Source organism: Talpa europaea (assembly GCF_964194135.1).
Source record: "Talpa europaea genome assembly, chromosome: 2".
Taxonomy (NCBI): Eukaryota; Metazoa; Chordata; class Mammalia; order Eulipotyphla; family Talpidae; genus Talpa; species Talpa europaea.
In genome coordinates, this window is record NC_140068.1 from 32774405 (window position 1) to 32791243 (window position 16839).

At 33.9% G+C, this 16839-nt stretch overlaps 1 protein-coding gene across 3 annotated transcripts in view; it reads right to left on the bottom strand.

The window, feature by feature from the left end:
* Nucleotides 1-7068: 7068 nt before the first annotated feature.
* Nucleotides 7069-16839, bottom strand: part of HSF2 (heat shock transcription factor 2) — a gene marked incomplete at both ends in the record, with an annotated part of 29547 nt that continues 19776 nt past the window's right edge. Inside the window, 6 exons of one of the 3 annotated variants that reach the window (XM_084259573.1) lie at nucleotides 7069-7361; nucleotides 7942-8026; nucleotides 10659-10712; nucleotides 14957-15062; nucleotides 15811-16050; nucleotides 16411-16559. In XM_084259573.1, the coding sequence (XP_084115699.1) occupies nucleotides 7069-7361; nucleotides 7942-8026; nucleotides 10659-10712; nucleotides 14957-15062; nucleotides 15811-16050; nucleotides 16411-16559 (927 nt within the window). The remainder of the gene's footprint in view (nucleotides 7362-7941; nucleotides 8027-10658; nucleotides 10713-14956; nucleotides 15063-15810; nucleotides 16051-16410; nucleotides 16560-16839) is intronic. The other 2 variants (XM_084259572.1, XM_084259571.1) reach the window with 2 other exon arrangements.

Consider the following 16839-nt stretch of genomic DNA (forward strand, 5'->3'; position numbering starts at 1 on the left):
TCAATGAACATGAGACACCACATTAACAAAAGGACAAAAGACATATGATCATATTAATACACAGAAAAAAACATTTGACAAGATCCAACATCGTTTTATGATAAAACCCCTTAATATATTAGATAAGTCATATATGATAAGCCCACAGCCAAGATCATACTCAATGATGAAAACAGAAAGCTTTTTCACTAATATCAGGATTATGAAATTCTTTTCCATTTCCACTAGGATTCAATATAGTGTTGAAAGTGGTAACAAGTGCAATTAGATAGGAAAAAGATATAAAAAGGTAACCAATTGGAAAGGAAGTAAACTATCACTACTTGCAGATGATATACATAGAAATTCCTAAAGATGCCAGTAAAAAGCTATTAAAAATAATGTGATTACAGGGCCTCCCCAGTGGCGCAGCAGTTGAGCGCTGGGCTGCGAAGCTGCCCACAGCCTCTGCAGCACCGGTTCGATCCCCGGCCACCGGGCAAGGGTCCCACATGGCACGTAGACCTCTCCTTTCCCCTGCTGCTCCCCTCAGCAGTGTACTTTGATCCTTTTGCCTGCTCTGCTCCCTGCTCTGGCTCTGGTGAATTCTCTCACCCTCCCGTGCTTCTGACTGTACCCAGTGCTTGTATAAATAAATATATGATATAAATAAATATCTAAATAAATCTTAAAAAAATAATGTGATTATAGTAAAGTTAAGATTACAAAATTAACACACAAGCATATGAGTAGTGTTTCTGTGTGCAAATAATAAACAGAAGTAATCAGGAAAACAATCCCATTTACAATCACAGCAAAAGTTACTAATACCTTGTAATAAATTTAATCAAAGAAGTGAAAGATTAGTACACTGACAACTATTAAGACATTGTTGCAAGAAATGAAATAGAGACAAAAGGAAAGATATTTTGTGCTCATGGATTGGAAAAATTAACATAGCAAAAATGGTTACACTATCTAAAGCAAAACACAGATTAAATGCAACCCCTATCAAAATCCCAATGGCATTCTTCACAGGAACAGAACCAAAAAACTATGAAATTTATATGGAACTATGAAAGATCCCAATTAGCAAAAAAACCCTTCTGAGAAAAAAGTCCAAAAGTGGAGAGATCATGCTCTTTGACTTTACTACAAAGAAATTACAATTAAAACAACATAGTATTGGAATAAACACACACACGGATGAAAGAGGATCAAGACCCCAGAAATAAAACCACTTATGTACTATTAATTTATGACAAAGCCGCCAAGCATTTAAATGAAGCAAGGAAAGTATCTTCAATAAATGGTGTTGGGAAAACTGGACAGCCAGATATGAAAGAATGAAACTAGACAACACACTAATAGTATACACAGAAATTAGCTCATAATGGATTTTATAAAGACTTGAACATAAGAACTGAAGCCATAAAATACATGGAAAAAAACAATCAATGCTTCTTTTCCTTAGAGATATGTTTAAAGACTCAACTTCAAAAGCAAGGAAAACAAAGCTAAAATAAACAAATGGGATTACATCAAATTAGAAAGCTTCTGGACAGTAGAAGAAATTTGCATCAAAACAAAGATGCCCTACCGAATGGGAGATGCTTGCAAACATCTGACAAAGGATATAAATCCAAAATATACAAAGACTCATAAAACACAACAATAAATTTCCCTATTAAAAAATGACAAAGGATATAAATAAATAGTTCTCCAAAGACAACATACAGATTGCTAACAGGCACATGAAAAGATATGCATGTCTTGTAGGGAAATGCAAATCAAGACATACACCTCATATTTGTGAGAACAGCTACTATCCCAAAGATAAGAAACAAGTACTAGGGATGTGAAGAGAAAGGAATCCTTGTATACTCTCGGTAGGAATGTACACTGGTGCAGCTATTATGCAAAGCAATATGGCGATTCCTCAAAAATTGTAAAATAAGAAATTTCATTACTATCCAGTTATCCCACCACTGGGCATTACCTGAAAAATACAAATGCTTTATTCAAAGAGATACATATGTCACCTTGTTTACCGCAGCATTATTAACAGCCAAGAGATAGAAACTCAAAATATCCGTGGGCAGAGACTGATAAACGTGGAATATATACACAATGAATACCACTCAGCTATTTAAGAAAGGATGAAAATCTGCCGCTTACAACATGAATGGACCTAAAGGTTATTATGTTTAGTGAAATAAATGAGACAAGGCAAACATCATATAATTTCACTCTTATGTGGTATGAAGAGAAAACAAAGGGATGAACTATGTAAAAACAAAAACTCAGATAATTAGTGGTCACCAGAGAGGAAGGGGGAAGAAGGGTGGCGAAGCAGGGGAAAAGGAATCAGTTGGATGTTAAGGGGTACAGAATTGGACTTGCACTGGTAAGCTTAATGTAGTACAAACATGCTTGGTTTTTAATGATGCATACCTGAAATGTTATGTTTTACTTCAAGGAAAAAAAATTCATGTCACCAGAATCTTTTTCATTTTATTATATCTATATGAGATATCCATGTAAGTTAGCTTATACATCTATGTTAGCTGAGCCTAATGCTCACATGTTCATATAAAATTACATATAAAATATTTTCAACTATCATTTCCTAGTATGTATAAATCAAAGAATCATGTTGTATGCCTTTAACTTAAACAGTGGTATCTGTCAATTATTTCTCAATAAACCTGGGAGTGGGTTGGGGAGGGAAGCCAATTCCAAAGGTTGTATAAAGTATTATCTCATTATGGAAAAGGGGAGCTTAGTAGTACCTGGAATCAGTGAAGAGAGGGACCATTGTGGATGAGCTGAATGTTTTAAAAGAAATTACCAAATTGTTTCCCAATTGACTATCATTTCATATTCATACCATAAATGCAATTAGCAATTCAGTTTCTTCGCATACTCATAAGCATTTGACGTTGTCATTTTTTATTTTAGCCGTTCTTAATAGGAATGTTGTGATATCTGACTGTGGTTTAAATTTGCCTTTCCCAAATGACGAACGACGTGAAGTATCTTTTTATGTGCTTTTTTTGATGCTCTTTGATGAAATGTCTATTTATATCTTTTGACCATTTTCTAATTGCATTGTTTTTTTTAACTACTGTTAAGTCTCAAGAGCTATTTCCTCGTCCTTTCTTAAATTGTTTGCAAATATTTTTTCCAGCCTGGAACTTTGCCTTTCCACCCTCCTAGAGGGTGTTTTACAAAAATATGTTTATCCTTTATCTTACTTTTTATTGGCTAAAAAGTTTGTAACACTATGACAGACCAGAAAAACACATCTGTGTACTGGACAGAAAGATGTTCTATTCCCCTACCATTATTTTCTTTGCACTGAGAGATAGGATGAAGAGAGATTTTGTTCCTCTTTTAGTGAGTATATTGATGTTATCCAGAGAAAAAGAAGCAATCAAATATGTATACATATGGAGAAAAACATTACAAATATTTAACTCATTAACTATGAAGATTGTTGTACAAGTCCAAAATCTGTGCATGGGGCTGGTAGACCAGGATACATAAAAGACCATTATTTGTAGGTAGGGATGCCTGAGTTGTTCTTGAGACTGCATGGTAGGCATCACAGAACTTTTAGGCTCATAAAAATGTTTGACAGTTCAATCTATTAAGTCAACACTAACAACAGTGAAAAGTCTAGTAAATAGCTTGTACCTTTGATATATATTGAAAAAGGCACTTCACTACTTTGCCCTTTCTTCCCTACAAATTAAATGTCCAATCTAATTATGGGGAAAATGCCAGGTAACCCAAAACTGAGAGACATTCTACAAAACACCAGGCCAATGGTCCTTAAAACTGTCAAAGTTCCAGTTTATCTGTATTGTAATTACCATGCTTGGTACCTTGAAATGCACTGATTTGCTTTATGGCATAATTAATGGCAACCACTTCTTAAAAAGTAGTTCTCATATGCTTGAAACAAAGTTCAAGACCCTAATTCTTCCACGTATTATTTGGTCATTTTTCCAGTCTGCAGACCATTTGTTCTTACACTTCAGCCTTTAAACTCCAGATTATTCATACGAAACACAGTGATATACCCTAAAAGAATATATAGCTCTCTAAGTCACAAGCTATCTCCCAGGGCCCTACTTCTATCTCCCTGAGGTAACAGAATGTTGGAAGTAAAATGGAGAGGCAGGGTACCCACTAGGTTAACTGTCTTCATAATGTGGTACTCCATATTGTACAAAGGCAGCTTCCTCTGCTAAAAACAAGCTGGATTACCTTTCAAGAAATCCATTTCCAGACTTTCAATTTCCACATGTATTCTTTCCTAAAGTTGATCTACATGAAAAGATACCTCAGGACAAGGCACCATCTTTCTTAACAAGTACTCTTTTCACATTTGACAAAACAAAGATACACCTATTTATCTGTTCTGAATCTTGCTAATAAGTTACTTTTGATTAAACCTCTAAAAACATTAAACAGACAATTTTACATATTGGAAAGAGAGTGGTACTAAGTAGTAAAAAAAAATCCTTGTAGTTCAGATGGTTTCTACTTTTTCGCTTTGAACAAAAGGATGACCTAAACCACCAGCTGATAAACTAACAAAATTCCTCCCAATCTCTCTACTTACTGTTTTGAATATAAACAGAACTTTACATCTATAACAGGAAAAAGAAAATTAATGCTCTATTGATAATTATAACATTCACCTCTAGATAAAAGATGAATTTCCAGTAAAATTTTATGCTTAACAGCAGATCAAAATTTGGATTATACTGTATTAGTGAGTACTAAGAACTGTAACAGATAACCAAAAAAATAAAATTCAGAGACAGGAGATAGTAAAAGTTTGTCTTCTCTTTACCTAAAGTGTACAACGGGTGTCTAGGATTAATGACAGCGCTCTCCTAAGCAGCAGAAGCCACATATTACTCTGCATCAAGTCAGTGAAGGAGTAAAGGGCAAGGAGGATTGCATGGAGGAAGTTTTCAAAGATCAGACCTAGAACTTCTGTAAATCACTTCTCCTGTTTTATGTATTAAAACTCAGTCACATAGTCACCCTGTTTACAAAGGTGGAAGAAATCTAACTGCATGATAGGAATAGGAAATCATCTGGTAGTCCGTTAACAGTCTCTGCCAAATACATCTGTACCATTTTGATCCGCTGTATTGATAATTTGCTACAACGTTTTTTTTAATGCTTACAATCTTAAGGCAAAAGGAAACAACTTCAAATATACATGTAGAGAGATGCATTTTCAATGTATGACTTCCACGCATAATAAAAATAGGATTAATATTATTGAAGGACAGAGAGGATAAATGCTGGTTCATATCAAATCAGTATGATATTTAGATGTTTTCAGGTTAATTTAAAAGACGCATGTAACAATAAAACAGAAGTATTAACAATGATCTAAATTCCTTCCAACTATTAAAACTAAAGATTGAAAAAAATCTTAAATGTCATCTCAGAAAGTACTAGGGGTATAAAACTTTTCAAAATTATTTTTACAGTACTTTTACTGCTCCAAAATGAACCCAAGGAATATACACTTGATCACAACTCACAGTGAGGAAGGGAAGGAAAAAAGTCTCTATAAAGTTTTCTCTATACTTGAGCTCCTCTCCTCACCTTAACCCTTCTCTAGGGAACATGATCTCTACAGCATATATGGGAAAACCTTCCAGAGTCTTAAAATAATTCATCAACATTTTAGGATATGGTAGGGGTTTCCTATGACTGTGCTAGGCTTTACTATGAATTTTACATCACCATAAGAGAAATTATAGGATAACAAGAAACAGAATATGGCCAACATGAAGGCTATCTGTAATTCCTTATCAAATACCTCTGTAAAATATTCAGATATTAACTGCCCTGTTCCAATTCTCTGCTTGAAAACGGAATTAAGTGATCAAAGAGGTCCCCTGGCCATTTATATTAAGTCTCTACGATCCTCCTGAGCAACTGTTCCAATAGGAAAAGGTGATCTGATGATCTCTCTTATCTCTCTGGGCAAAAATTAGAGGCCCTTGGTAGCATCTAGTGATAATGTCTTACCTCATTTGGGACAATGAGAGGTATATTTCTCTCAGTTCTTTATTAGAAACAGAAAGCAAGCCAATATAATTTTTAAACAAAGAAGAATTTTAAAACACATTAAATTTAGAGACATTATATTCCTTCTTTGTTGTAATACAGAGTTTGTCTTTTGAGATGAGGCACAAAGATCTGATGTGACTCACATTAAGAAGGGACAACTGACACAGTTTACAGTTTAAGTCTATCTAATTTCAATGAAAAGGAAAAATCATTAACAAGTGGGTATCACCTACAAAGGAGGCACGTAACAGACACCAGTACACAACATTCATTATATTTATTTTACTAAATAGTATGGTTCAAAAAAAAAAAAAAAAAACCCAGAAAAATTTTACTTAGAACTAGTCCAGTGAAGTGGACAGGGTTGATGCCATCCCATCCACTTCAGTCTACATATATAGAGCTGGAACCATATAAGACAGCAAGCACTCATGTATACTTTGCCTTTCCTTTTGAACATGAACTTCTCTGAACCAAGAAAGACAAAGAAAGTTTTACAAGATACAGGCACTTTATGTTCCCAGTTTTAAAAGTATGCCAAGTGAAAAATACTTAATGAAAGTAACTGGAACAGACGAAGTTTTAGGAATTCTACCATTAGCTCTAGTGACTTACACTCAATGGGAACAGACAGCATCAAACAAGTAAGACAAACAAAAGTTTAACTGGGGTTAATAGGCATATATGTAAAAAAAGAAATCCAATTTACTATAATTGAAGGGAAACTGCCATTTGAATCCAACTTAAAGATATGCCAATAATGTGCATTAAATCTTGTGTACCTAAATAGCTGAGTAACACCTGAAAGCTTTGCAAGAGTGTGTGGTTAGTGAGAAAAGCAAAAGGTGCTTTCTATTCCACAGTATCTGATTAGACAAAACAAAGCAATTTACAAAAAAAAAGTACCAAATGATACTTTAAAATAAATAGTTCATCATTTTGATGAATATATACATACATTGTCCACTTCCTGGGGATTTAGCTATCTAAAAGTGGCATGTCACTATCCAGAGGTGCAGGAGCAAGTTCACATAAATAAAACAGTGTAGCTTCACTAGCTTCAGCTTCAGTCAATGGTTCCAGGCGTACAAGCTTACTCTGTGTTGGTTCTGGATCCAGGCTGCTATCCAGAAGCTCATCAACTTCTATGGGTTTATCTATAGTAGACATAACTTCTGAAGAGGCTGTACTTCCCTGATCAACAGTAGAAGCAGGGTTCCCATCCAGGAATGCAAGAAGTGGAAAAGCAGTGTACTGGATAAGCTGCTTGTCTATACAAAAGATTAGAAAAGTGTTCTTTTATCACCAGGTCATATATACAGAGTTCAAGCTGAAGATGGAAAAAGAAATGTGCACATATGCAATCACTACCCTTACCTAGTTTAACAAGAAATATGACAGTGTGTGAGAGTAAATTTAAAATGTGCAAGTCAGGAAAGTTAAGTCTTACTCAATAATTAAGAAATGATGGTTCTTTCAGTTCTCCTAAGGTTAAATGGGAAAAAAAAGAACCACAAGAAATTTGCCAAACTACTACCTCATCATTTTTCCCTATAGGCTGATCCTTGATATATTATGCATAAAACTGAGACCATACATTTTGTGTTCAACTGTTAATTTCAATGAGGCCTCTCCTCAGGTCATCAATAGATTCTAGAAACTGTGCCTCTAAACTAAATGATGTTTTATTTACTCTCAGTTGGGGTTATTTTCTTCTCATCAGCATTATAAAGAAATGATGTTGAATGCTATTTGGCTAGAAATAGTTTTTACGTTAATTTTTAAAAATCTATAAAAATTAAGAGTGTGTGTGTGTGGGGGGTGTGTCTGTGTGTATGTACATATACCTACCTGCTTTGGGTTTAGATTTTCTTCCCTCTTCTGAAACTGGCTGAACTACATTGTTCTTGGCAGTTTCTAATCCTTTATTCTCGGACTAAAAGAGAAAAAAATATAAAAATATTTGCTTCATATTTTATGTTTCTGAAAAACAGCAAAAGTTATTTTAAAAACCTGGCACAATGTATGAATATTGGTATACTATCTGAAATATACAAGAAGGGTAAGAATCAGGAAAGAGAAAGACATTTAAGTAGAAATAGCAAGACTGTCTAAGAAAAACTATTGCTGTCATCAAGTGGATGAAACAAAAGAAACTGAACTAGGATAGTAGTTAAGTATGAAAGGAAGAGGGGCATTCCAACAGAATAGACATAATTTGTCAAGGGTAAAAGATGGGAATGAATCACAGATGATTGGTTTCAAATTGCTAATTAAAAGATAATTCTTCAAGCAAACTCATTTTAAACAGTTTAAAGTGTAAAGTGACTAGGTGTATTACACAGTTCTCTTTACTCATAAAACAGAGTATTTCCCATAAGTAAACATATTAAGAGTAGCTCAGGATAACATGGTGACATCCTTAAAACTATTTCTCTCTATATTTGGAAGCCTTAAAGTTGAGGTGGTGTTTCTTCATTTCCATTTTGTGACTCTTTCAGTTCTTTGCTGTCATCTGAATTGCTTCTTGCAACCACTGTCTTCTCTCCTTCCATCTAACTGGAAGGGGATTCAATCTTTAATGCTGTTAAGTTCTTCAGTGCTCTTTTCAACGATGTTCAATTTGAGGTGCAGAGGTTCACAATGTTTCTGAACAGCTGTAAGTCTCGGATATGTGCATGCTGATTAAGCATATATAACAAACATGCTAATTCCCATTATTCCCCTGTGTTTATCATAAAATGAAGCAGTAAAGTTTCCACAATGGAGAGAAAATAACGCCCCCCTCATATAATAAAAACTACTTAAACCTTTCAAAAATTTTACATAAAAATATGTTCTCATTTATCATTCATAATAAACATTAATGTATAATAAAGCCACATTAATGCAAAACCATTATTATTATTTCCTAAGATAGGTATTTTTCAAGGATGTCACTGTTATTATTTGAAAATGTAAGAACCAGGATAACAAAGGGGTTTCATCTCCCATGCAAATATGTATTCGTTAGTAGTGATCACTTAGATTTCTGTACTGAAGTGTGTAAGGCATCCTGATTTATGAGGAAAGTACTGTAATCCATAAAACAGAATGATAGCTGATATGCCAATTATGAAAAAATTAATCTTGATTCTGTAAGTATAATGAAAAGTCTCTCTCAAATTTATCTGTTGTATAATACTGTAAAATAATATGCCATTGGCTTTTAGCTTATTTATGAAAACTGGACTTATTATTCTTTGGAATAAGGAAGGTGATCCAGAAATGGCTCAATGCCTAGCAATAAACAAATAACACAGCACAATCACTAAATGAATGTATGATATGGGTCTAACATTCAGTAATATGATCACATTTATTGAAATATAAATCTAGGCAAATTACAGCCTACATGCCCAATTCATCTGACTGTTTTTGTAGATAAAGTTTTATTGGAACACAGCCACACTCATTCTGTTATTGTCCATGGCTGCTTTAACACTACAATTGCAAAGTGAGTAATTGTGAAAGAAACCATATAAAGAGCAAAACTGAAATATTTACTAACAGGTCTAGAACAGAAAAAATATGCCAATCCCTAAAATCATTCAGATATTAAGCTCATAATCAATTTTCTAGTTCAACAATTTATAACTTCCATCAACTTCAAGTTACCTATACTATAAACTGAATATGCAAAAAATATAGATTCTCACGTATGACAAATGTCAGAAAATTTCTACCCACCCCCTCTCTTATCACTTTTATTTTATCTGATATGCATTCATTTTTAGATTACTAATGCAGAGTTTGAACAAATCTCTGAGGACCTGATGTACCTCTGAGTTCAATGAAGAACAGGGATTACTGAAAACTTGTATAAATATAAGAGTAAAATATACACCTGTTCAAGACAATAAGCTACACAAAGTTAACAGGATGTTTTTCAAACATCTGCTCTAACAACTTCAAATGGTCCTTTATTATACATTAAAGACTAGTTGTAAAGAAATAACTTATCTATTCCCAACTGCAGTTCCTATATGTTTAAAAAAAAACAACAAAACCATTACTTAAAAAAAGTCCAAAATGCATCCTACATTGTTTCAACTTACCTAGCCTACAATTAGTATAAATCCCTGCACTTTTACTGTATGCTAATAAATGAAGGAACTTATAGAAGACTATAGGTACCAATAATTTTTTTTAACAAAAAATGCTGTGAATTGCTTTTAGAAGGTTTAAGAATATAAAATTAAGCACATAAAACATGAAACAGTCATTTTAATAATTTGTTTCAGTAATATACCTGAATTTGCCAAATTTAGTCAGATAATCTCCCAGCAACCTGAGCACTAATTTCATCCTGGCAGTTAGCTACACAAGTGCCAGTAGAATTGGGCAGTAATTTGCCCCATAATCAAAAGCTGATTTTTACTCTAGAATTTTACTATCTTGATCACACATATTAGGTGAGAATATAAAATGCTTTTTATAACTTGGAGTGATACTGCTCTCTCTACTTACTAGGACTTTTTTCAGATTCTTACAGCTATGGGTCCTGAGCAACATGAATTAAAACTTACTTTTGTATTATTGATGTAATCTGTGGGATTCATCTGCACAGAACTAGTGAAAAGCTGAAAGACCAAACAAGAAAGATGATAAGTTTAAAAATATTAAAAAAGAATTAACTGTGTGTTCAAAAATTTTATACAGCCATGTTGGGTGAAGATATGTAGCTCCTGCACTAAGAAGTTTCCATACAGTAAAACAAGTTTGGAAGAGAGAAGCAAGAAAAGCAGAAAGAAAAACAAACAAATAGCAAACTATCCCGTGAATTAGATGTTAAGAATTTTTCTATAAAAGTGTCATTTGTCTCACTTGAGACAAAAGGTGTTTTTCCCCACCTCCCACTCTCATTTGTTAATTTTTTTCCTTCCTAATGTCTTTTGCCTTAAGTAGCACCAGGACTGAGTTTCTTGCCCTGACACTAAGCCTTTACTAACTACCTGGCTAAATGCGATAAACTTGAACAATCTGCTCTATGACAGTGGTTCCTAGATTATACCTGAAGTGAAACTCTGACAAAATGGCATACCTACTTGTTTATTTTCCCCTCAACTAGCAAGGGGATGCTAAGACCACTGCTTATTGAGTTTCTTAAACCAGTCAGTTTACAGACAAAAGTTTTTTAAGTCGTAAGTTTCAAAGTCATTCATTCTGCAAGGATATTTGAGCATCTAAGAAATAACTGACATCATGAAGAATACAAGATGAAGACACTATTCCTGCTCTCTAGGAGCTTACAATCTAAAAGGCAAGATAAGAACAAAATCCAACAGCAACATATGATCAGATATAATCTAGTATCATATAATGTATGATGGGTCTCAAAAGTACTAAAGAGTTTTAAGAGAAAGATAAAGAAGGAAAATACACAGATACAGATAGACAGACACAGACAGACTCATATACACAGGATCAATAAAAAGTCTTGACGAAGCTATGCAATATGGATCAATCTCTACATATGGTTAAAACAAGAGAATGTAGGGAAAAGTATGTTATAGCATTATCGACAACAGAAGGAGGAATAGTTGTGGACTAACTTTTAAAAACAGGTAAGACAACTACTGCAAATAAAATAAAATAATACAGAGTTGAGTAAGGTGTAAACATAAAGTTCAAAAAAGTAGAGAAAGGTCAAGCTAAGTGGACAAATCCACATTCTGTCAGCAATGAGAGTCTTGGGAAAGGTATGAGCAATGAAATATAGTGATCAGAGCATTTTAGTACAATAAGTATACCAATGACTCACAGGATATAATGAAATGCACAAAGACCATAGGTAGAATCTGCTTCTTCCACACTTTCTAAACACTGATCCTCTCCTTAAAGTTCCATATTCATGGTAGCCCTAAAAATTTTCCAACTCTTCCTTTCCTTTCATTAACTAGTCCTTCTTTCATACCACCTCTACTGATCCATGAAACAGAAGAAACTCTTTCCTTAAGAATAGATAGCTATTCATGATTACCAATCACTGACAGCTCAGTTTGTTATCACTTCAGACACCTCATTATTTTTTCTCCCTACTGAGAGTGGGATCTGAGGAAGACCAGCAGTGAAAACTCATTTCTTTTTTGCCCCACTCCCCATAACCACTGAATTAGGGATACTATCATGTTTTCTCAGGTGTAAGATAGAAAAAAGTAGATCACGTGAGAGGAGTGACACAGTTGCTTGATTCTAAGGTCAGGCCCTTAGTGTTTCACTCCACAGTAGGTTAATCAGTACTGAACTCTGAAGAGCGAAACCATGAACTCTTCAGCATATTTATCATGCTGTTACCATCTTTATCCTCTCAGAAAACAAAGAAGCTATGATTGGATTTTTTGATCTATGATAATACAGCAATTTTCAACAATGAAACAATGATGATCTTAGAAAAGTAGTGGTGACTTGTAAATGCTGTTTTTTGAAAATACACAAGAATTGGTGAATTAGATAAAGCTAAGGAAACCAAGATGACTTCGGGATTACTAGCCTAGGTGAGTAAGGAAAAACCTGTTAATACTACAGAATATTGTAATATAAAATAAAAACATGAAAAGAGTACTGAGTTTAGAAAATAAGGAAAAATTTGTTGTCATATACCAATCTGAGCCAAGATCTAACTGATGACCACAAAGGCACGGACTCAGAACTCAAGCAATATTTACTTTAAAAAATATTAAGAGCAGGAGCTATATATCTGAGAACAATTCTATAAGCCAAAAATCCCTCTTACAGGAAGCACAGAAAAAGGTAAGAAAAAATTAAAGAGGATAAAAGCCTGGGTACCTTGGGGAATACTCACAAGTAGCAGACAGGAAGAAAAAGAAATCTTAGAGGAAAGTGAGAATGTTTAGGTAGACAGGAAAAGAACAAAGAATTCTGGGGCTTCTAAGTCAAAAGAAAAAAGTCTGCCGTGGAAAATCAATAGTGTTAACAACAATAATCTTAATTATAATCCTCACAACATTCCTTCATGTCCGCCATTAGCCACATTTAATAGATGCACAAAAGCAATTAACTTTACCAAGGCTAACAACAGTAGCTAGTAAGTAACATAAGCCAATAATTGAACCCAAATCTGTCTGATTCAAACCAATCTTCCACTAGCCCAATTCAAATTTGGGAAAAAAAAAACACACACTACAGTTTACCTTTCTGGCTAAATCAAGATAGTAGAGATAGCACAGGTTTAGAGTAAATAAACAAGAAATAAGATAATACAGGGTCTCATTAAAAGTAATAATAAGAAATAAAGAAGTAGCAAATATATCTACTCATTTCTACAGTACTTCACTTACTTCTGCAATTAAGTGAAGAGATAGATTAGAGAAACAAAACAGTAAAGGAAAACCCAATAATACAAGTAAAATGTTATCTTAAGAGGAGGGAAGTTGCAATTAACTATTAAAAGCTGATGGAAATGATTAAGGATACAGATAGAAAAACAGAAGAAGGCAGATGTAAAAATTGGCTTTAGATGGATATAAATATTTCCTCTAAGAAAATTTGAGATTCCATAGCTTCCCAGAGAACCAGAACACTGTGAATTATCCCCTGTGAATAGGGAAGAATTAACTGGATGAAGTCTTGAAGACAAACAAGTGGATAATTGTGCCACAGTTGGATTAAAATGATCTAGTTGAAGACTGCAAGGATTAGTAGAGGATCAAAATTATGGAACTTTATTTTCTTCTTACTGGTCTAAAGGACAACTATTCTAAAAGGCTCTTTGATTTACAGTGAAGATTAAGACTGACAATCAATCAAGAGGACTATCAAGTTACTGTTAAAAATCCCTCATTAAAATGGATGCTGAATTCACTTAAGATGATAACACAGGTCACCATGGAAAGGAAATCTTCAAAAATGGTGAAATCCATCCTGTGAATCACTGATGATTTGGAAATAATAAAGTCACATGACATTGACAAAGACTGCTGAGAAGCAGAGATATAAGGTGGTAAATTATTAAAACTAAAGAGCAAAGACAGGAGTAATTCCTTTTGGCCTCACTGAGCAGCTCTTGAAAAAGTAAGACTACAGAATCTTTTAATATGAGAGAATTTGTATTTCAACACAAGAAGTGTAAAAAAAAATGAAACAATAGAGCTTTCTTGGGAAATAGAGAAGCATGTTCAGAACAGAAAATGTAAACACAGAAGAAAACAAGATTCATCTGGATGTGACCAAACTACTTAGGAAGCTTTATGGAAGAGAAGAACAAGAGAGAAGAGAAACGAGAAGTCAGTGAGAAAGTGTTCAGTGCCAGAAGTGTAGTAAGAATTCACAGTCCAGATAATGCTGGAGGTCAAGTTCATAGAAGTACTGATGGGGATTGGAGCAGAGGACACTTAAGATTCAGGGGTGGGTGGGTGGGGGGGATGGGTGGGTGGGTGTGCGTGTGTATTAAACAGAAAATATAAAAAAATATAGTTGGAGTGGAACATATTAATTCCCAATTTATTAAGAAGTGTCTCCATTCTGTTTCCCAGATAAGTATCTCTATTACTAATTTCCACTTATTTCCATTCAGTGACAATTTATTCTACAGCAAAACAACACAGTAACATGTCCAGACAAGACCTAGATTTAATAGTACTGGTAAACAGAGTTGATATGTTATTATGGGGGATTAGCTGAACTACTACTCAGAGATGGGTAGTAATAAACCTCTTTCACTGTCCTAAACCCATCTGTTCATTCTTTCTGATAAACAAAACCATTCATTAAAAAAAATGCAATAGCACAGAATTATCAGAAAATTATGTATTGATTTATAAATATATAAACTGCCAGTATAGCAAAGATGATTCAAAGTACCTACATCAACCAGGAGGTCCGGGTCTATGCTAAACTGTCTTCCTGACAGCATGGCTTGGAAGTCCTCTAAACTGCAATCAATACTGTCAAGATAATCCAGCAGTTCAACCCTAAGGAAAAAAAATTTAAAAAACATCAGATATTAGGTTTTATTGTTTTTATATCTAAAAACACTTTATAATCTAGGCAGACAAATGATTCCTCAATGCACTGAATTCTCACCAACTCTTTTTTATTTTTATTACTTATGTATTTTTAATAGAGTAGTATATTAGTATACCTCCATCAGGTACTGCCACCAAAGTGCACCCACCACCAAATCACCCATACTCTACCACAGTCAACTGTGCTTCCTTCCCTCTTTGTTGTTAGAAATCCTATTTGATATTTGGGATTTCCAAAATATTCATTAACTGAAAACTCACAGCTATTACACCAATCTTTAGTATTTGCTGAAAAAAAGATTCTGAAACAATCCCATCTTTTTCCTTAAACTCTAATTAAAAATGTTTAACCTCTAACTTCTAGTTTTCTTAATGCTATAATGTTCCTTAATAAAAATTATGTTATTCCACAGTCCTGATAAAAAAGCAAATAGTCATAATCACACACCATTTATGGATATTCAAAACACATTATTCCATTAATGTGAAGAACTGCCAAGGAAATTCCAAGACTATCTAAAATCTAAATCTTTCTCAAAATACCACTTTGGGGCTCAGCCCTAACCAAAACAGATTAAAGTTAGACTACATGGGTTCATAATTTGAAAGGAAAATCACTCAAAAAGAAACAGAATTTGGAAAGTCAACAACAACAACAAAAAACAAAAATCTAGAGAACTAGCAGAGCACTCACTTTCCCAAAAGATTGATGTTATCATTTAAAATGGAATCCATCATGGTGACAGGATCATCTGTGGTCAGACTAGACGAGCCATTTAGCTGGACAGCACTAGACATGAGAGGGCTGGTGCCATCACTGCCTGAACTTAGTAATTCTCTGGCTACTTCATTCTGATCTCCACTCTGAATGACAGGTGCATACTCATCTTCATTGTCATCTTCAACAATGACAATATCAGGATACTGGCTACAGCTACATTGGCAATATGAGAAAGAATCAATTACATTTTCAGACTCCACAAATTCATTCTATCCAATCTCCAAGGAAATTCCTCAAACTATGTGTTTTAGTTTTAAATGTCTTGGTTTTAAGCTTAATCACACATACTGATGCATCACATAAGAATCACGTAAAGGAGCTTATCTTCAAAATTAAAAAGTAAATCCGCACTTTTTGTTGGGGGAAAGGTAGTATTTGAACAATTTGGCTTAATTTGTTCAATAATCCAAATGTGAGTTAGATATGAGTTTATTAAGGAATAAAAGTAGTTTTGAATTCTTTGATAAGAAAGTAACCAATATTTTTATGGATTTTATTTCACAATCTTCTTACTTGGAGGGATCAGATATAACATCTTCATTAGTTTCTGGAATAACTGGGATATTTTCTTCATCTGCATTATCATCAGTGACATCATAAATAATGATGTCATCTGAAATTCGTTCCCTTGGCTTTAAACCTTCAGTCCTACTGTGTGGAACCTAAAAAACCAGGGAGAAAATTTATCAAAAAATTGAAATTACACTGACCAGACAACATACCATTTTAAAAATATTTGGGCCAACAAACATTGATGATACAACAGTAAGCAAAACAGTTATGTTATCTTCCCTTAACAGAACTTACACACTAATTGGTCTAAGTATTAGCAAGACACATGAGGTATATAATCTGCATTCTACCACACTATTTTTCATTTTAAGGGACTTTGAAAACAACATGCCTGCAAATATATCCGTAGACGAACCTTCAAATTTTAAA